We start from the raw sequence: 22,794 nt of genomic DNA, 5'->3' as shown, positions 1-22,794 counted from the left end.
GTATATATATATATATATATATATATATATATATATATATATATATATATATATATATATATTCATCATAATGAATATTGGAGTTTTAGGATTTTATTAATTAACATGACTTTTGCAGGTCTAGAAATCACACCTTTAAATTAAGCTTCCTCATATATTCAGATTTTACATAATTGTAGGTATGCTGGTTCTTTAAATACAGTTGAATTAGAACAAAAATATCTTAATGTGTAGTTGTACTCATTTTAGGTTTGGCTCATATTTGTGGCTATGTGTCCCCCCCCCCCTCCCCTTTTAGCTAATGCTCTCTGGGCTTCCAATGAACATAGTTGAGGATGTGTAAAAATTGTGTTTTGTGGCAACATGACAAATAGCTTTGAATTTGAATTTGGAACATTCCAATATGTATCAGTGGATAAATCCCTCCTACACTGTTTTCTGTGACCACACAGGTGTACATGTAACTCTATCCACTGTAGAAAGAACATGGTGAGTTATTTTTCATTTAAGGTGCCATCCACCTTCTGATTGACTGCTTGTTTGGTGTAGATGTGGTAATGAATTGTCGGGTGTCTGTGTAGATTGTGACACAAAGGTCAGTGATTGTTTTTGCTATATGAACAAGGCTGAATGAATGTAACTGTCAAACACATGCTTTTAATGAATCCATTTTTAAAGTGTTATGATGTAAACGGGGTGCTCTCAAACTTACGAGTGAGCTTGCTTGCTTGCTTTTCTCATTTTTGTCCCTTTTCTGTCTTTCCCGGTGTTCATGTGTTTCCGTCCCATTTTTCTAGTACTCTTTGCTCTATACATATACTTACAATCAGTTCCTCCACTCTAATTTTTACATTTGTAGTTCATTCACATCATTTTTGTAACCTGAGACAAATGACTGCTTTTTTTTCTCTCTCACTCTTTCATTCTCTTACATCCTGTTACCATGGCGATAGGCCTTCTGCCATTATGCATTCTGTCATGCGTTCCTCTCAGACATGCAGTGAAACACACACACACTCACATTCACAATGCAACCAGGGAATAATAGATAGAGTTTTCAGGTCTCACACACACACACACACACACACACACTCTCTCTCTCTCTCTCTCTCTCTCTCTCTCTCTCTCTCTCTCTCTCTCTCACACACACACACACACACACACACATGCACACACAATCAGGCCTATACATGCAAGCATACACACAACGCATGTTTATCATTATCCAGTGTTACTAATGTGTATATCTATGATGCCTAAACATGTTATATTGACTCTTAATGGAAAAATAAAAGAGGCAAATTGAGGAATGTGGTTAAATTAATATGACCTCTGTATACCCGCTAAGATTATACAGTTTTTTTTTTCTCTTCTGGGTATGAACTAACTTCATGCAGCTATGCAGCATCAGACCTTAGAAGGACAATAATTGTGAAAGGCACTTTAATCCATTTTCACAAAAATAAAGGCACTGTCAACAGGTTTTACATCCACTTGTCATAGAACCTCTAACTAAAACATCTGTGGATAGATGTGTTTTCATGTAACTAACAGTGACATCACCAGAGTGCGACAAAGTTCGAGCTGATTGTGAGAGTGTATGTAGATTTTTATCAGTGATGTAGGCTCAAAAAATGAAGTAAAAAAAATGTTATTTGAACTAACAAATAATAGATAAAGGCTCATATTCATGGAAATATTTTGAATGCTAAACAAGGAATACCATGCTTTCTTGTTCATGACAAAAAAATACATTTTTGAAACAAACATGTGAGTAAAGATCAATTGCACACGGATCGTAATCATAAATGAGTTGTATAAGTCAGACTGAATTTCTGAAGGTCAGAAACTTAGAGCTGGTGGTTTAAGATAAAAAGCTAGGAAGATACTGCGCATAACTTAACTAAAAATGTGAAACAAAACCCTAACAATCTTGGGCACAGGACAAAAAGGACCGGCTCACACAGAACATCCTTTTTTCCTACTGTGTTGCTTTTTAATAATTTTTGTGTGTAATCATGCGAGATAGACATCTTTGATCATTGGGTCACATCTTAATGCTGTTTCTTGTGTAATTTTCTCCTGTTTGTAAAAGCAGAGAATGTTAATTTGAGCAAAGCTTGCTAAAAAAACACGGTTAAACTATGGAATGAGGGCAATTGAAAAACACTCACGGATAATACTTAAATTATTCATTTTTAACATTTGTAAATGACAGAAATCAATTTTGGAATACCTATTTCCTTACAGACAGTTTACATTAACGTTTAGTGTTTTATAATGTACATTAAAATAGAAGTCTCATGAACCAGTCAAAAGTTTAGAAAAATTATATTATATATTAGAATAATTTTTATGCTTCTGCAAAAGCATTTACTAAGGCTGCATTTATTTGATCAAAAATACTGAAATTATTTTATAATTTAAAATAACTGTTCTTATTTTAATATATTTTAAGATATAATTTATTCCTGTGAAGTTTTTCAGGAGCCTTTAATCCATTCTTCAGTGTCATGTGATAATAACTGACCACCAAATCAGCATATTAGAATGATTTCTGAAGGATCATGTGACACTGAAGACTGGAGAAATTAAGCTGAAAATGATTTTGCCATCACAGGAATAAGGTTTTAAAATAATTTATAATATACTGAAATAGAAGACAATTATTGTAAATTGTAATAATATTTCTAACACAGAGAAGGGGAGCAAAGAAGTAAAATTTAAATTTAACAAACAGGACGAGGCAAGTGCAGATAAGGCCAACGGTGATGGAGTTCAGCAGAAGAACCACATAGAACTCGCACCACACAAAGCAGACCATGTACTGCACCAGGAAGCAGTACATCCCTTTAAATCCCCTCATGTGTGCCATATTAGAAAAAAAAAAAAAAGACCAATATCAAAATATATAATAATATATAGTAATTTGGTTGTGGCGATAAAGGAGAGGCTTTTATGTCCAATGCTCTTTTCATTGCACCACTGAAAGCCAACATCATCCCACTGCTCACCAATCCTCAACTAGAATTTCAATTGTGCTTATAAGTAACAGGAGCCAATTCATTTTTTTCCCTGCATGAAAAATCAGCACTTATTACTTAACTCTTCAAGAACATTTGCAAGTCTTTTGAGGTTTTGTTTTGATGTATTAGCAAGTAGCAAGCTGCCATTTAGCAACTGGTTTTAGCAACTTATTAAGTTAAAGGTATAGTTTACTCAAAATTTAAATTCTGAGAATTTACTCACCCCCATGTCATTCAAAACAAAACACAAACAATACCAAATGATATATTTTGAAATATTCTGTCACAGGGCTCAAGTGTTGTTTTAGATCCCATTGAGTTATATGAACAAAAACAGTTTTTCACAGAAGACACAAAATCATACAGGTTAGGAACGACACAGGGAGGAAATAATGACAGAACTATCATTTTTGGGTGTACCGTTTAATAAAACAATAAAATGAAAATTTGCTGTTATATATAAATAAGCCTAGGAATAATGTCTACACTTGTCATTATCTTCCATAGCACCTCACCATTTCAAATACATCACTTTTCCTTAATGTCTCCTCCACTCCCTTTGCATCTGCGCCTGAGGTGCTCAGCATGGGAGTGCATGCAATGCCTTCTGTGAACTTCTTTGTCATCTCCAAAAAATCTTCCACATCCACATACTTAGAGGCAGCTGTAGAAGGAAATGCATATTTGTAATGAATTACAATTATCTCTGGCTAAAATTTTGAGCTGAAAAATTACACCTCAGGTTGTTAACAGTCCTCACAAACAACACATTTATACCTTATTTGTTTTTACCCTCCTCAGAACATAATCCTGTGTATTGCATTTGCATATATGCATATATCTACTCTTATGTTCATTAGAAACCATGGTCTACAGGATTTTACTCATAAATCTTGTGCATAATAAAGTCTTCGTTTAGAGTAGTTTGCTTCGATCACACCATTAAAATTAGACTACATGAAATCTACATAGCCCATCAGCCCCTGCATCATTTTGCTGAACAATAATAACTGGCCTAATATCCCAGAGGCTCGAAGCCAGGCTGAGTATCATATAACCATATCTAATCTTAGCCTGATCTCTAAACCCTGATTATTAAACCATGGTAAGAGGTTTACAGTTTGCATTTAACTACACAATAACAGATTAGTGAAAAATAATTAACAGAAAGTGAACTATGCTGTCAAATGTTTGTCCCATCTACTAGACTAGATCTCCATTCTCTGTAATGCTTTATTTACTTGAGGCTAATTAATCAATTATGAATGAGAATTAATTTTGAAGAAAAGGGAAATAAGAGTACTTAAAGAATAGTCAGGGCTCATCTTTCAATGTATGTCTCTACAGGATGTATGTCAGCTGAGTCCAAATATGCATATGCATTTTCTCTGACTGTGAGTGTATGTGTGAGAATATGTACACGCAGAAACAATTGAGTTATACTGAGACTGGGCTCATCTTCCAGAAAACTGAAAATAGACACACAAAGCCATGCCAAAAAGGACACTTTTAAGGCAAACAGAAACACTACAGAATTTAATCTGTGTATAATGCACTGTATTGATTAAAATATTATAGCTACATTATAAACACTTGTGTTATTATATAGGCTTCACATAGATCCAATGCCATCATAACAGTTTGAGTTCCAAATATGCAAACCTTAATGTTCAGTCAAGGCATTTGAAGAAAGGAATCCAATTACAGAACAAGATTCAGTCCACTTTTATATTTTACATAAGGTATGAGATATAATATCTTTGCTTGTTATTAGTTTATATGTTCACAATTAGTTAAAATGAGATTATTATTTTTTTCATAATAAAGTGTCAACATTTTCTAACAAATTTCACATTGTATCATTTAATAATATGACAATATTCATAATTAATATTTAATATTATTTCAAATATTACATGTGTTTTCATGCACTCACTTTACTTTGTGCTCTAGGGTCTCCAGCTTCAGCTTTCTCCAGAAGCTCCTCAAAAGGCAGATCTTCATCCATATCATCTAGAAGGGATAAAAGTCATAATTATGTTAGCACTATTTTGAAACAATATTAAACTTGAAGTCTCATCTATTAAGAAATGGTGAATAATGTGGTCCTGGTAGTTTGATCATAATTAATGTTGATTAAAGGAAACAGCAGCTTGAGTGTGCTTGTATTAAACAGGATATTACACTTAACAATTTATGTATTTAGCAGACACTCTTATCCAAAGCAACTTCAGGTCAGGTTATAAATGTTTTTTTTTTTAACTAACCTGTGTTCCCTGGGATTTGAACCCAAAACCTTTTGCACTGTTAACGCAATGCTCTATCACTGAGACACAGAAACATATTAACATATTACATTCCTGCCAACTGGGTTGTTAACTTGATTCTTGTCATTGATTTAATTTTATGGCCTCGATATAATCAGTAGGTTCTTAATTGCACCTGAATGAATCTTCAGAGTTGATGTCTCTATTCTGACACTATAGTGCGAAACTTGCAAAACCAGACCATGAGTAAATAAATGGATCCCTTATATTTTTAAATGGGAGGGATCTATTTCATGAACAATACTCTTATGAAGATGGCCTACTCAGAAGCACATTGGTTTCTTATAACAATAGGATTTATGCTCTTGGTGAAAATAAAGCTAGGACACACTAGCATGTATCACTAGCCCTGACTGAATGTATATCAAGAAATTACAATTTAATATGGTACTTAAAAAAAAAAAAAATATATATATATAAAATAATTTCAAAAAGGTAATACAACAAAGAAATTTGAAATTGGATCACAAAACTAATTTCTTTAGCAGACTGTCCTTCTGCTTATGAAATGTTTTATTTTTATGCAAAGCTACACTGACCACATTCTTCAGTTTTGGCCTGTTCCTCAGCCTTTCTTATATTCTCCTGCATCATCACCTTTTGGGCTGCAGCCAAAAAGCTCCCTTGATGTGGGAGTTTACTGGAACCGCTGCAGGTGTTTTCGTGGAGGACTGCAAACCTTCAGGAGGAATTATAGAATGTGTAGGATCAGCAGAGATGCATGGTGTGGATGGATCATTGGTAGAAGATGAATTTAACGGTGTTTTGATTTTGATGACAATGATTTGGCTGGCATAGTTGGAGTAGTTTTAGAGATATGTGATGATAGGTGTAGGTGTAGGTGTTGCTGGGTTTTCAGGTGTTGGTCTGGCTGGAAAGTGTGAGGTTTTATCATTAGTTTGTTTTAATTTAGTATCTCGAGTTGTAGAAGGGGTGGATTTAGGTGGTTGGTCTGGGCTGTCAGAATTGGAGAGAGTGGACCAGCTGTCTCAGTGCCTGGATTGGATTTGGTTGATGGAACTTGAGGGTTCAGATGTTTGTGAGTTGCACTGTCTCAGGAGATTGTGATGGGTTGGCACTAATGTCCATCTCACCTAAATAATATCAAACATAAAGTGCATAGACATAATGTCTACAGGGAGCACCAGTTTTTCTTCACTTACTCTCATTTATGTGTTGTTTATGTGATCTAATTATATGTTCTTTCACAAGTGGTTAACCTATCAACATGATAACATGGTTTTGACATCTAAACTGTACTACATACACCACACAAATGTATAGAGTATACAGTACAGTGAAAAACTTGATTTCTAACTTGAACAATTACTCTCATTATACATATGTATGTTTTCTTATACATTTAATTAACCTATATAAATAACCAAATTCATAACATGGTTTTGACATGTTAACTGTATTTTACATTTTAATAACCTACTACATATACCAAATAAATGTTAGTATACAGGGGCGCTGCACAAGATCCCCGCCCCTTTGTGTATACAACAATCAGGGTGCGATTTGCCGGGGTGGAGGTGCGTGGGATTTCCCTCTTTCTGGTCAATGTATCCCTGCCTCTGCTTAATTATTTTAATCCCCCCCCCCCCCCCCCCCCATCAAAGTGATCAGTGCTACGTGATCAGTGCTACTACACTAATGGCTGGACAGATCACAAAACTTATCACGGATCCGTGGTTTGATTAAAGTCAATTTTATTTTAAAATGCGCTACTTTGGCTGGCTCTGAGCTGCTGCGCAGTCTCTCTGTATTCACCACTCTGCAGACTTGCTCAATGTCATGGCGCTATCTGATTGGTTACACCTCACGAGTAATAGCCTATCAACACTTGCAAGACGGTTGAAGCCGGTCCACTGGGCAGTGGAGTTGCCAACTTGGCGACTTTGTCGGGCGACTTTTTGGGCAATCATTATTTAGTCTCTGAGACTCTCTGGTGCTGCCGTAGAGCGCGAGGTCTCTCTTTCCCAGCGCGAGCCTCTCTCTCTGCTTCTGCAGTGTTCAGCCAGTGAGCGCAGAGAGAGGAGCAGCACTTTTAGTTAAAAAAAAAAAGATATTCTGTTGTTTCTAACTTAATCATCGCACTTAATTTGGTTTTGAATGACAAAACACATCAGTCTTGCATTGGCGAAAGACTAGCTGGTAAGTTTAGAATAGTAGCCTAATAATAATAGCTTTTTGCTTGCACAGTGATGCCTGTTCGCAGAAGACGCAGTAAGGTTAGCCGCGGGACGCTCGTGCAGTTCTGAAAAACAGCTCCATATGTTCATTATCCCCGTGCTATACCCCGTGTGAGACAGAAGGAGACAGCATTGACCAGCCAGTAATGGGGATTTTGATTCGTCTCAGTGACTTGAATCTATTCTGTTTACTAAAGATTCGTTCACTGAGTGGCCGTTTAAATCTACAACTCGACAGAGTAAACAGAAAAACGACAACAACAAAAACATTTGATATAGGCCTAAATTAAAACAATTAGGCTAACTAAATTTGCTTTTACCGATGTTCAGAGTTAACTGGATTTGAGGGTGCAATATTATTCGGACTAGCTCATAGCCTATTAATAAAGCGCGTTATTATCACTTGTCTGGAAAGTAGATCGCATCATCATTCACATCATAAGTATGCAAGCTGCGACCTTCGCATCCCCAGGCAAACCAAGGCTGACCTAGTTTTCTGCACTGGCATCTCGTTTCATCATTGTATTAGACTCGTTTCCGTCCTGTGAGTGATGTCGGACTGTAGGCGACAGTGGAACCGGGAGGATGAGCTCCCTGTGTACCTGGCTAAACCCATCTCCGCTGGACCCAGCCAGCGTCACAAGTCTCACGGCATGTTCAGCTCCGTCGAGAGCGCGTATGATAGCAAGACTTTCGATTTTCAACAGTACGCTGTAGGGAGGAAGGAGAACAGGAGCTCACGCAGCAGTAGCAGGGAACGCATTGTGGATGGGGATTTTGAAGCCTATGAGATCAGCGGCGGGACCTTCATCAGCTCCCCGGGTGAGAGAGACGACGGGCGTCCGGGGGGTCGAATTCACGGATCAGACTGAAAAGGAATGTGATTATCAAAACAACGGGAAGGTGGGCTTGAATTTTATGCTTGACGATCCTGGAATTTTTCAGCGGATTTGAACCTTAAACCATGCATGCAAGCACAAGGTTTCAATTTGCTAATAAAAGATTAACAACATATTTTAATAAAATAGGCTACGAAATTAAAAACTACTAGGCCTATATGCTAAAATTTGAAATCCAGTGCTATAGCCCTGATTGTAGCTACTAGCCTATAGCCTAATAAACAAACAAACAAAACAACGTATTGAAAATAAAAACCTTATACCTTAGTTATTGTTAAATGTAGGTTGCCTTTATGGTAAAATATATAGTTATGATATTTAAAATCAATAATGTAGTTTTTCTATAATAAGAAAATAAACAACAAAAAACTTTAGATTTATATTAAGCATTAGCTAATAATTTCGAGTTAGTTCATATAGCAAAAATAACATGAATGTTTTTCTAAGTAAAAAGTTACATTATTTTATAACTTATGGGTCATTCCCATTTCAGAGTCCTGTAAACCATCAACATTTTCTTTTTTTCTCACATATTAAATAGCATTTTCTGATATTTAGTTAATGACTATAGCATTATTTTACTGTATTTTACATTATTTTCACGTTTGTCTCTTTGAAGATATTTTGGCCAGTTTTTTTTATAACTTTAGGTTATGGTGTGATCTTTCATTGGCTTATTATTAACAGTTCATTTCACAAACAGATAATATCAGCTCACTCAAATAAGTTGGTTTACACCCAGCTAACAAATTTATGGGAAAAAAAAGTTCTAAAATGAAAATAAATAAAAAAGTTTTCCATGTTGTGGTAGGGGTTTGATTTTTAACGGATTTAACGAAATTTAACGAAACTGTTACTATACCTACCACTCTTGAACCATAACACCAACATTCTCATCACCTATTTTCGCCCAGTTCTCTCTCTCTTGTTTCAATTGAGGGGGGCGCTCAAACAAACACAAATCACGTCTTCGAACAGGCGAACAGACACACACTCAGTACATACACTCAAACACACACACACACACCTATCGGGAGAGGCGCTCGCTTGTGCAGCACTAACGGAGCGCTAGCTCGTTAAATTGGTTGTTGGCACAAAGAAGCGGTTGACTGACTGCTCATTGTTCATCTCCTTAAATCATAAAGGAGAGATGTCTGGGACAGGCTACCAAGGGAAGAAGAACATCCCGCATTTGACGGTAAGATACCGGCTGCGAGTCGCCCTGCTGCTACCCGGTAAATCCTGCGCATGGGGGAACCGAGAAGGGATTAAACTCTTAGCAAGCCAACAAAGCAAAGGCCGCTTAGAAGAGCAATGAAATCAGCCAACGGAGACGTGCTACAATATGGCAAAGCCTCATTGCTACAATGCTGCAACAATGTGGCAAAGCCAGGCACACATCCCTTCCGTGCATGAAGCGAACCAATGCTCCGATTGCATTTAAAATAGAAGCGGGAATAAATAATGAATCAGTGCATGAATAGAGTAGCTTTGATGGGCGCGTTTCATTTGACAAAATAATGGCGAGTGCGTTTGCGGCGCGCGAGACTAAGAGCGAAGTTGAAATAAAGAGACTTTTTTAAATGCCAGGGCACACATTAAGACAAAGAACAGGAGGAATATGTGCCCCATGTGCTGTATTTTTGCGTGTAGTTATAAGTAATGGATTATAACTATCCTAATCCTTGACTAAAGCAATCTTTGCGATCTGTGCCTGGTTGACATCTAGGAATAGCCCATATATTGATGTTTTTTAATCTGAATATGCAGCCTAAACCAGCTGAGGAAAGCGCTGTGGTACAGTATGTGCCTTCCCTACAATTGGATGATGCGAGGTTACCATGGCAACCTAACATCTTTCCACATCACCACATGTGCTCTTCTCTGTTCATAGAACCCCACCCATTCACAGAGTGTGAGGCTGAAACTGTGCAGAAGGCTCTTTTATCAGTGGTTGTAAGAGCACTTCACTGAATTGCAAATATAGCAGGTAAAATAAGGTTTAAACTGGTGTTGGAATCACTCATTTTCTGTCTCTCTCTCCCCCCCCCCCCCCCCCCCCCCCTCTCTCTCTCTCCCTCAGAGCGAACGGCTGCTGATTAAAGGTGGACGAGTGGTTAATGATGATCGGTCGCAATATGCTGACATTTATGTTGAAGATGGAATTATTAAGTAAGACATGCACAAGCAAATGCACACCTTTTTCAAAGCCACAATGCAATTTTTCATTAGCAGTTGCATATCGTTAATATAAATATGAATTTTGCATGCATAAAACCTGCTCAGCGATCACAATCGCATATAAAAAAAAATCTTAAATGGCTCTCTGCAGTATCTTATAAAATATATTAATTTATCTCAGTGGTAGTGGAATTATAATTTAAGGTTAGGACAATGTTAAACTTACATTTATTAACAACTCACCATACAAGAAATGTTAATATGAGACATTCCAATAGTGTAAAAATGTCCAGTTTGCCTAATGTTAAAGGAATATTATTTTCAAAGAATTGATTCATATTTAGAAATCAGAAATAAGTGTTTGTATATATATATATATATATATATATATATATATATATATATATATATATATATAGATCAGAATATGTTGAAGATTGACTTAATGTCATGCACAAGCAAATAAAAACTTTATTTCCAACTGCACAGTGCAATTTTTCACTAGAAATATCATATCATTATTTTGAATATCAGTGATACATGAAAATGGTGCATATTATTAAAAAAAAATCTGTTTTAAAAATTGAATTAAAAAAACTGTGGCTGTCAGTAGAATGTAATAATGCAAATGTGTAGTTACATTGTATTTCATAACATTTTATTTGGCGTAATATGACATTCTCCTGTGGCAGCAGGCCTTAAATATCTCTTTATAACCTTGATGTTTTAATTAAAAACCTACATTTGAATATTTTGTGTGATATAATACATTTGTAGAATGTATTTGGTCAAATTAATATTTTTTCCTTCCTTGTCCCTCTCTGCACTTTATTAAACCCTTTATTAAATCTCTCCTACAGACAGGTTGGAGAGAACCTGATTGTGCCGGGGGGAGTGAAGGTGATTGAGGCTAATGGGTGTATGGTGATTCCTGGAGGTATTGATGTGAACACCTGCCTGCATAAGCCTTACCTAGGCACTCCACCTGTGGATGACTTCTACCAGGGCACCAAAGCTGCTCTGGCAGGTGGAACCACCATGATCAGTAAGTCTGGTGGAAATGTTATTCAAAGAAAGAAAAGTTTAGGAAGTTTTTCTAAAAAATGGCTCAAAATGGCATTTGATCTCAAGATTGTCTAATTTGGGCAAATGTTCAAGTATATAGAATATTTACGATGCAGTACCAACTTCCCTAGCAAGTAGGGACAAATAGACTGGACTAGGACTCACTTGCATCACCCTTCTAGAGCAAAGCAGTGTCCCAAATATGTCTGTTGTTGCTACAAGGACATGCCCTAGGAATGCATCTCCTGCATGTCAACTACAGCCAGTCAGATTTTGTTTCTTCTAGTAGTCTGAGACAAGAGGTTTTTATGGTTACCATAGTTAATTTTCTTTAAACAATGAATCAGACCTATTAGCTGTTGTGAGTGACATCATTTCCAGCTACAAAAAGTGAAAGGAGTTTTTGTGCACAAGAAAAAAGTATTTGAGGAACATACAGAGATTAATGAGTAATCAAAGACAAAAAAAATCAAACAGCATCTTCAATAGAAAATAATAGAAATGAGTCAACAGTCTTCAAAAACCAGTTTAAGCAGAATCTGTCATCTTCTGTTTCAGTTGACCATGTGACTCCACAGCCTGGTGAGAGCCTATTGGAAGCCTTTGAGAAGTGGCAGGAAGTGGCTGATAAGAAGTCCTGCTGTGATTATTCACTTCATTTGGATATCCCACATTGGCATGAAGGTGTGAAGGAGGAGCTGGAACAACTGGTACAGGAAAAAGGTGAACACATATTAAAGTTTGTACTCACATATTTGAAATTTGAATTTTAACAACTTGAAGTGCTAATGATTGTCAATACACTTATTTGCTCAAACGTTTGGGTTCAGTGTATTCAGTAAGGACACATTAAACTGGTCAAAGTGTCTGTAAAGCCATTTATAATGTTATAAAAATTATTTATATTTACATTTACAGTCATTTTTATCCAAAGCTACTTACAAATGAGGACAATGAAAGCAATCAAAATCAACAAGAGAGCAATGATATACAAGTGCTATAACAAGTCTCAGTTAGCTTAAACGCAGTACACATAACAAGGGTTCTTTTGAACTTTTTATTTATCAAATAATCCTGAAAAATGTATCAGTTGTTTCTGGAAAAAACATTGAGCAGTACAACTGTTTTCAACATTGATATGATAATAATTTGTCTTGAGCACAAAATCAGCATATTAGAATGATTTCTGAAGTGACACTGAAGACTGGAGTGAAGGCTGCTGAAATAAATTTAAATATATTGAAAATGGATAACAGTGAATTTAATTGGATTTTCACAATATTACAGTTGTACGGTATTTTTGATAAAATAAATGCAGCCTAAGTGAGCAGAAGAGACTTTCATCAATGTTAATGTTCTCTTCTTTTGGCAGGAATCAACTCTTTCCAAGTATACATGGCTTACAAAGGGTTATTTCAAATGCCTGACTCTCAGGTTAGTTGATGTTGCCATTTGCAACATTGCCATCTACTGTATGCCTCCATTTATAGAAAGTTCTGTACTGTAATATAATCAAATCTGATCTTTTTTCTCCCTATAGTTGTATGAAGCGTTCTCATTCCTTAAGGAGCTGGGGGCAGTGGTTCTGGTTCATGCAGAGAATGGAGACCTGATAGCACAGGTTGACTAATGAGCAAATGCCATATATTATTCCAAAATATTTAGGTGCCATTTACAGTTTTGTCATGTTTACAACATTTGTGTTCAAGGAACAAAGCAAAATCTTGGGAATGGGCATCACCGGTCCAGAGGGCCACCCACTGAGCCGTCCAGAGGAGGTGGGATTAATAAACAAATTGGCGAATTAATTATAAGTTTAACTGGGTAACTGTTCACAGTGGTGTGAAGCGTCCTGTTGTAATTGGTTGTCTGTTTCACAGCTGGAGGCAGAAGCTGTTTTTCGTGCCATCACCCTTGGCAACCGAGTCAACTGCCCAGTCTACATCACCAAAGTGATGAGTAAAAGTGCAGCTGATACTGTTGCCACTGCACGGAAGAAAGGTGATTGCAAAGTGTGAAATATTGTTGCATGCTGAATTAATATTTTAATATCTTTGAAAGAAGCCTCGTATATATATATATATATATATATATATATAATTAGCAAAGTATTTTCTTATATTATTAATGATAATTTTTTTTAGCATTCTAGAAAGTTGTAAATAATTTATTTTATAAAAAAAAATTAAAGTAAGTCTTTACTGTTACTTTTGGTCAATTTAATGCATTCTTGCTGAAAAAAGTATTAACTTCTTTCATTAAAAAAAAAAAAACTTATCTTACTGACCTTCTTACCTGGCCATTTTTTTTTATTAATCTATAAATTTGAACAGATTATTTTCACTGCACTGGCTTTAGGCTCTGTTGTTTTCGGGGAGCCAATCACAGCCAGCTTGGCAACAGATGGCTCACACTATTGGAGCAAAAATTGGGCGAAAGCTGCAGCCTATGTGACCTCCCCACCCCTCAGCCCTGACCCGACGACACCTGACCACCTTAACTCTCTACTGTCCAGGTAAAACATTTTGAGTTAATTCTACATTTTTAGACATCTCTGACATTTGCATCATTAGTGTAGAAGCAGTGTAACAGTGGAGACTTTGGGCAAGTGGCACTATCTACCAGTTTTTTTATCTACTCTCTCGATTACTTTTGCTCTTTGCTACACCCAGACCACAGACACACCTTTTCCTGTCCCCATTTCTAAAAATAGATCAGGCTTTCATCTCATGTTGCCATGGTTACAGAGCACCCTCATCCTCTCTCCCCACACTCACAAACAAACACACCCACACGCATAACTTGTAGACTTGCAGGCTGTAAGACTATGAGAGAGATGTCATTATGTTGACATCCACAGCCACACATACTTCGACATGCACACACACACTCACAGGCACAGGGATTCACACACACACACACACACACACACACACACACACTGTAACACGGAGGCAGACTGACACAGCTGGAGAGAGGACATTTATTTTTAGCTTAGATGCATTAGACGGGTCCAAAGGATGAGAGGAAATTCTAGAAAAAGATCAAAGAACAAGTATTAGATTATATGCATTTTGTGAAGACAGATAACAGTCACACATATCCATAAGGATTATGGATGCATACATCCATTTGGATTGCACATATTTAATTCAGTTAATTCAATTCAGTTGGGCCTGGTTTTATGGTTAACCCACATGAAGAAACCATTTCAGTTTCACAGAAACCACTGACATTCAATTAATGTTTAATGACTTTTGAACAGTGTACAGTTCTATGACACATTATGCAACCTAAAGAAAAATAAGATCATCACAAAGAACATCACAACTAGCTCTAGAGGACAGATCATGTTTAGTTTGGAGCTGCTAGCCAAGTAGTTAAATTTCTCTTAATCTTCTATCTTCAGTGGGGATCTGCAGGTCGTGGGTAGTGGACATTGTGCTTACAGCACCTCTCAAAAGGCCATAGGGAAGGACAACTTTACTCTTATACCAGAGGGAACCAATGGAGTGGAGGAGAGAATGGGTTTCGTTTGGGACAAAGCTGTGGTTAGTGCATCTGCATGTATGCTTATATGGACTGGGGTACAGGTTGCATTTATCAGTTACCACACTATTTGTTCCCTACAGGCTTCGGGGAAGATGGATGAAAACCAGTTTGTTGCAGTTACAAGCACTAATGCAGCCAAAATCTTCAACCTGTACCCTCGTAAGGGTCGGATAGCAGTGGGTTTAGATGCTGACATTGTTATCTGGGACCCTGACAAGATCAAGACCATCACAGCCAAAGAACAGCAGTCGGTGAGGATTACAAAGCTCTGCAAAGATGCTGGAATATTGAACGATACTCTGGATGGCTGTTATTTAGTTATTCCTACATTTAATACTGCATTTTATACATCAGTAATGGCTTGTTATATTGTTCCTAAATCTTAAAAGCTTTCAACATTTTAATGGTGATTTTGTTTATACTTGAGAAACACTGGAAATGGGTTTTCTTCTAGTAGTACTGCTCTCTTCTTCTATTTGTAGGCTCTGGAGTATAATATTTTTGAGGGGATGGAGTGTCATGGTGGTCCAGTGTATGTGGTCTGTCAGGGTAAGACTGTGTTTGAGGAAGGGAAGCTCCAGGTTCAGCAGGGGACTGGGCGTTTCATCTCCCGCAAGCCCTTCCCTGACGTCGCCTACCAGCGCATTAAGTACCGCAACAAGGTATGACTCTCAATCCATTGATTATTTCACTGACCTTCACTCAGTCTTAGTTAGCTATTCTGAGTATATATTAACTACTATTAACAAGTTTGGGTTCGGTATGATTTTTCATGTTTCTGACAGAAGTCTCTTATGCTCACCAAGGCTGCATTGATTTTATCAAAATTAATTTCTGTTTTAATATATTTTAAAATATAATTTAGTCTGTGATGGCAAAGCTGAATTTTCAGCATTATTAACGCCAGTCTTCTGTGTCACACAATCCTTCAGAAATCATTTTTAATATGGTGATATTGTTCCGCAAGAAACATTTATTATTATTATTGTCAATTTTGAAAACCATTGTGCTGCTTCATATTTTTGGTGGAAACAGTGATACGTTTTATTTTCAGGATTTTTGCTAAATAGAAAGTTCAAAAGAACAGCATTTATTTGAAACATAATTCACATTATAAATGTCTTTATGGGCTTGAAATCAATTTAATGCATTCTTGCTATATAAACTTATACATTTCTTTATCAGTGTAGTAGCATATTGGCTGTAGTGGCATATTGGCATATTTGCTTAGCATTTATCGATAAATTATACTGCCATAATGAACTAGATGTGTTATGATATGGTGTAAAGACTGTTAAAAATTTAAAAAGCACCTGTCCTTTAACTGTTTTTGGCAGATGATGATCAAGCAGGGAGTTTCTCGTGGGATATATGATGGTCCAGTATATGATGTCCCAGCAACACCCAAATACATAACCCCAGCACCCTCCACCAAGACCTCGCCCACTACACACCAGCCTCCACCAATCAGAAACTTGCATCAGTCTAACTTCAGCCTATCAGGTAAGATGGGATCAGGCTATTAGAACATTACCTTTTCCAATTATTCCCTAAGAAAATAATATTCAGAAATTCATTTGAATAATGTGTCATTTTAGGCTATTAGTAATTTACAGCAAGTATATTTTTATGATTATTTCAATACAATTAGGGGCTCAAATCGACGACAACGTTCCTCGGCGCTCTGGCCATCGCATTGTAGCACCCCCTGGTGGTCGTTCCAACATCACCAGCCTTGGTTAAGCCTTCTGCAGCTCCTATGTGATTTTGAGAGAGAAAGAGAGAGAGTGTGTGTGTGTGTGTGTGTGTGTGTGTGTGTGTGTGTGTGTGTGTGTGTGTGTGTGTGTTATTATAGTTCTATCTTTTGACAAATCATCAGTATTCTCCTCTCATAGGGCCATGCTATTAACAGATTTTTGTGCAACGCATGTATGTCACAAATATCACTGTACCTTACCTGTGCAGTAAACGTCCCATCCACAGTGAATATCACTGTGCATTGTGCACAATATTCTCCCTGCTAAAACATACCTATATAAATACATATATAGATAGCTTGACAATCACTAGAAAATACTTTGTAATAAATTTAGAAAATGCAGCATTTAAACAATGCTAATATAACTACTCACATTTTTGAGTTATTATACCCTAATTCTGCTGATGTGACCCCAGTGTTTGTGACAGTGTTGAAAATGTCCTGCTTTGAACCCCTGTGAAACCAGTTACTGGTTATCCCAAAATAAAGGTGCTCCTCCTGCTGGACAATATACAGAACTAAAGATAACTTGTGTTAGTGATGATAAGGGACAAGTGGTAATATGCAGGTCTGAGATCAGTTTTGGCATAGATGTACCACTAATAAATAAATTGAAATGCTGAGCCACGATCTGCTCTTACAAGCACTCTCATGTTCTCTGTGCACTAAAATGTTTTTAATTCTGTGTTATCAGTCTGTTTGTGGTTAAGAATGGTTTTGGATTGCATGATCTCACTTTTAGATGTTGATATTATTCACATAAGACCTTTCGATTCTTACTCTCCCTTTATTCTTTAAGAATAATTTTAGCAGTTATCTTATCAAATTTGAATTGTTTTACAAGAAAACTTTGTTATATCACTTTTTGTTTTAATTCTGCATTAAGTAAAACAGCTTCATTGCATTTTATCTCCTCCATGCTCTTGACTGCATAGATTTAGCTTATTAAAAAATTAGATGTTGACCAGAGAAGGTTTTCATATTACCTCAGTATCACAAATGCAAAATCAAAAAATGCAACTATATGCAAGCTGCAAGATTTTTTTATTTGTCTGCAACACCCTCATCTGCGATACAAGATGAATTCAGAAGGGGCTGAAGATGCTTTTATTTCATCTGTATGTTTTTTTCCTTCTATTGTGAGATTTTTACAGTATTGCTCCACACTAGCCCAGTCACTGTGTACACTAAAAGTGCTCTTGTTTTGAATCAATACAAGGGCAATTCCAAGCCTGCTTTCTTATTTTCCATACCCAATTGTGATTGCATATGGTATATATAGTGTTTATGAACAATGCCATTTTTGTTTTTGTAGGCTGATATCCATAAATGCACTTAGTGACTGTTGACAATGATATTCACTTTGCTATGGTGAAATAAAGTTCATAAATATATGTCACTGTTTGTTTCACTTTTGTGAGATTGCCTTTTTCTGACTTAACCATATCTGACAGACATGAACAAAGAAACCTGGGGTTGTTTTAGTTGTCACAATATTATGTATTTAAAAAAAAAAAATGCAACTTCACTACCTGTAAAAACAAAGCTTGCTTGAATGAAGACCGACAGAGCAAAAGTCACATCTGAAGAAAAAAAATGTATAAAAAGATGAAAAAAGGGAAAGACAAAAGACAAGCAAGTGAGATTGTAATGAAGATAAGATTTTTTCGTCTCTCGCTTCATGTGTTCACCACTAGATGTCCTACTTTAATACTAGTAACTATTATAGTTATTTAGCCTTAATATTACATTCAATATCTCCTTCATCCCTTGGCAATTTTATTTGTAGGTCTACATTATAGTTGCCATTGGCCACCCCACTCTTCACCAAAACATTCACTTTGTTGTTGGATGAAAAGAATTTGCAGTGTGGAAATGTCCACACACATGCATTGATTCAGGTTTTTCAGGATGACTAATGATTATTCTAATAAATATATTATTATGAACACGTTATAAATAATAATAATGTGGTTTATATTATATAAAATGGTTTAAAATATCAAATACTCCAAATACTCAAATACTTTTAATCCTTCTGGCCCTGCACAGGTCTGAGAGTCATAAGTCAATCCAAAAAAAAAAAAATCGGTCATTTTAGTTGATTCGAGGTCAGTTCCTCTCAAGTTCTGAAAGCTCTTTTAACAGAGTAACAGGGGCAGTCACATTTACCATTGCTCAATGAAATTTCACAGGACGAAATCCGGATCCCCACACAATTCCACAGGCAGATTCTCTCATATTCAAACTGGTTACAAATTCGCCATGCTGATCAACAAAAAGCTGCTTGGTCTGAAACTGTCTTCTGAGTGAATAGTGCTTCATACTTCGCTATGCTATTGAAAATTGACCTTTTCTGCATATGAAATTTTGCTGAAATATCTAATGTGAAACTGTACTGAAGGTCATCACCTTAAAAGAACAATTAACCCAAAAATTTGATAAAGTAGCCCAATTCCAGGGCCACCCAACTGTTAGATGAAATTTACGCCCCTGCCAACACGCCATCCAAGTTGTAATTGCTGGGTGGTATCTGATTACATGTAACATAATGTTATGTAATCGCATTCCAAAAATGTTGTACTTGTAATTAAATAATACCAAATGACCATAATCAGATTACAGTTACTTTTTTATGGATTACATGATAACAAATTTGATATTATGTGGGCAAGATTCACACTTTTTTGTCAGTCAAACCCTTTGACCTATAATATTTTTATTTAGATTTTATTTAATTTTATTTATTTAGATTAAAAGTTAATATTGCAATCATTTTACAAACCAAATTTGATTGTTTCAAGTTTTTTCTTTTCATAAGTTTAAAGGTCATTTAATTAAGGTAAGTAGTCTAAAAGTATTCTAAAATATTCAGAATACATAACCTAAAAAGACTAATCTAAATTACATTACTGACTACAATTTTTATCATGTTATTTACAGTCTGTAAGTAATCTCCCCAGCACTGCCTGTTGTCCACCGACATATTTGAGCCTGTTTTGGTTTTGTGGATTACTGATGATTATTGATGTTTGGCCTATAATTCTGATGGCACCCATTCACTGTAGAGGATCCATTGGTGATAAAGTAATGTAATATAATGTAAATTCCTCCAGATGTGCTCCCATGAAGAAAAATACTCATCTACATCTTAGAGTAAATTCTCAGCAAATTTTTATTTTTGGTTGAACAATGGCTTTAATTAAAAACGTGTTCCACTAACGGGCTATTTGAAAAACCAAAACATTTATTGTTTAACTTTATTTTCTATATAATATTGTAATTAAATGAGTAAAAACGAACCAAAGAGGGCGTTCTACAGCAGTGTGAATGCGACCTGCAAAGGAACCTGACACGAGACGCTTCAGATTGTCGTTCAATCATGTGAACATCTCAGCGAGGGTCTTAAGAAACAACGAGGTCAGATATAAGATCCGGTCAAAACCCTCAATTAGATGGGATTCCTTTGGGAGGAAGTATAGACGGAATATATTTTGGTATGTTTTTGTGAAACTTAAAGACATGTACAACTTCACATCCCTGCGCGCTCATGGAGAGCCAGCGGGTCGCATCTTCCTGGCTTTCGCTCTTTCTCTTCTCGTGCTGTGGACGTTATTGGGGAATTTCACAGTTTGCGCAGCGGTTTTGCGCTTCCGTCACCTGAGAGGGAAAGTCACCAATATCTTTATTGTGTCTCTGGCGATGTCGGACTTGCTGGTGGCTGTTCTCGTGATGCCGTGGAAAGCGGCCACGGAGGTGACCGGACACTGGGCGTTTGGCTCTTTCTGCGAGTGCTGGGTGGCTTTTGACATTATGTGCTCCACAGCTTCCATCCTCAACCTGTGCGTAATCAGCTTGGATCGATACTGGGCCATTTCAAACCCGTTTCAATACGAGAGGAAGATGAACCGCAGACTCGCCCTCGTTATGGTAAGCGTAACGTGGATCGTATCGCTGGCTATTTCATTCGTGCCCGTGCAGCTGAACTGGCACAGGGCAGACCTGGGCACGGTAACCACAAATAACTGGACCACCAGGGAAATGTGTGACTCGAGTCTGAGCAGAACGTATGCCGTTTCCTCCTCTCTGATAAGTTTTTACATTCCCGTGGCAGTGATGCTGGTCACATACACGCGCATCTACCGCATTGCTCAGGTTCAAATCAAGACCATCTCTTCGCTGGAGCGCGCAGCGGAGCGCGCACAGAACTGCAGGGCAGGAGCGCGCACCTGTCCTCTCCAGCACCGCGCGATCAGGGAAACCAAACTGTTCAAAACTCTGTCCGTGATTATGGGGGTGTTTGTGTGCTGCTGGTTTCCGTTCTTCGTCCTGAACTGTGTGATTCCTTTCTGCCACGAGCTGAATTGTGTCAGTGAAGCAACTTTTAACGTGTTCGTGTGGTTCGGCTGGTGCAATTCATCGCTCAACCCGATCATATATGCTTTTAACCCTGATTTCAGAGATGCTTTTGCTCGACTTCTGTGCTGCCATGACCTGTGCACCAAAACACCTCTTGATGTTCGGTGCAAGGATCCAGTGTCCACCAATAATCAGGGCAGCTCCGTTAACACTATGGAGGTCGGTTATGTCAGTTTGGAAAGGGTGGACAACGAAATGCAACGTCCACTGGTGGAGATACATATGTTTGAAGATGAGAGCGAGGTGCAGCATACTGACTCAGAAGATGCATGTCAGAATAAATGACTTTAGTGTAATGCTTAAGTGTAGAGGAGACTTGGATAGTTGTGAATATAGTGAATATTTCTCTAAGGTTTTATTTTGAAAGTGAATTTCTGTATACCTTAATGTTTTATCAAGCTCAAGATACAGTTCCAATTTCTAGCCATGTGACAATAGGAACCTACTGTTTATTGACCGATTTGAGGGAAATATCGTAATTTAAAGTGTCTAAATAAAAATGTTATTTTCAATTTCCGACATATTTAATTAAACTAAAATGACTTTATTTGTTTAGCAATTTGTAAACACTAAAACAAGTCCAACACTATTGTAACATTACCAGAAGATTATGTTTGGCTAACAGGCATTTATATTTAGTGATTTTATGAAAGGAAAATCTATGAGAAAAAAAAAAACTTGGGTCAATTTGCCCCAACCTTCTTTTGAATGTAATCCAGCAACAATGAATGAAAAAAAAAAAGTTCACCCAAAAATGACAATTCTGTCATTATTTGCTTACCTGTTCCAAACCTTTGTGGAGCATAAAAGAAATGTCAAAATGTCTCTGTTTTGAGAAATGTCTTAGTTTCCCAAATCACTGGAAGTTAATGGTAACCAACTGTTTGGTAACCAATTTTCTTTCAAATATCTTCTTTTGTGTTCTGACGTAGAAATAAAGACAAGAGGTTGAGTTAATGCGGACAAAATATTCATTTTTGGGTGAACTACCCCTTTAAGATGTTTTTATATAATAAAAATTATATAAGTTTTTCATATTATATGCTTTTTTGACTTACGACTTGCATTAAAAATGGAATTCAGTTTTTAGCGAATAGCTATAGTTTGGAGGACATAGAAAACACATAAATATCCTAAATTATAAAAGCTATAGCTGCCTGAAACCAATGGGATTTCAACATCAAAACCTTCAAGTTCCTTATAGCTATAAACCTTGTGACAACTTCCCATGTCTCCTCACATCCTAAAGTTTTGTTTACTTATTTGTATACATTTGAAGATGGCCACAAATGTCAGGTTATCCCAGCCACAGAATGAGGGCTGAGGTTTTAAGAGACTGGATGCCAAAGAGCTTGACAAGTCTGAGTA

At 36.8% G+C, this 22,794-nt stretch overlaps 1 protein-coding gene and 1 pseudogene across 1 annotated transcript; both read left to right on the top strand.

Annotated features, from left to right (window-relative positions):
- The first annotated feature begins 7,796 nt into the window (after positions 1-7,796).
- Positions 7,797-17,795, top strand: LOC132142275 (dihydropyrimidinase-related protein 1-like; annotated as a pseudogene).
- A 2,512-nt stretch (positions 17,796-20,307) lies between these two features.
- Positions 20,308-21,869, top strand: LOC132141825 (D(1) dopamine receptor-like). Its single transcript, XM_059551491.1, has one exon. The coding sequence runs from the start codon at positions 20,338-20,340 to the stop codon at positions 21,709-21,711; it is 1,374 nt and encodes a 457-aa protein (XP_059407474.1). The 5' UTR covers positions 20,308-20,337; the 3' UTR covers positions 21,712-21,869.
- Positions 21,870-22,794: the final 925 nt, after the last annotated feature.

Source organism: Carassius carassius, chromosome 6, assembly GCF_963082965.1.
Source record: "Carassius carassius chromosome 6, fCarCar2.1, whole genome shotgun sequence".
NCBI classification, from domain to species: Eukaryota; Metazoa; Chordata; class Actinopteri; order Cypriniformes; family Cyprinidae; genus Carassius; species Carassius carassius.
Note: the sequence above shows the minus strand (reverse complement) of the source record. Positions and strands in the feature narration are given on the sequence as shown.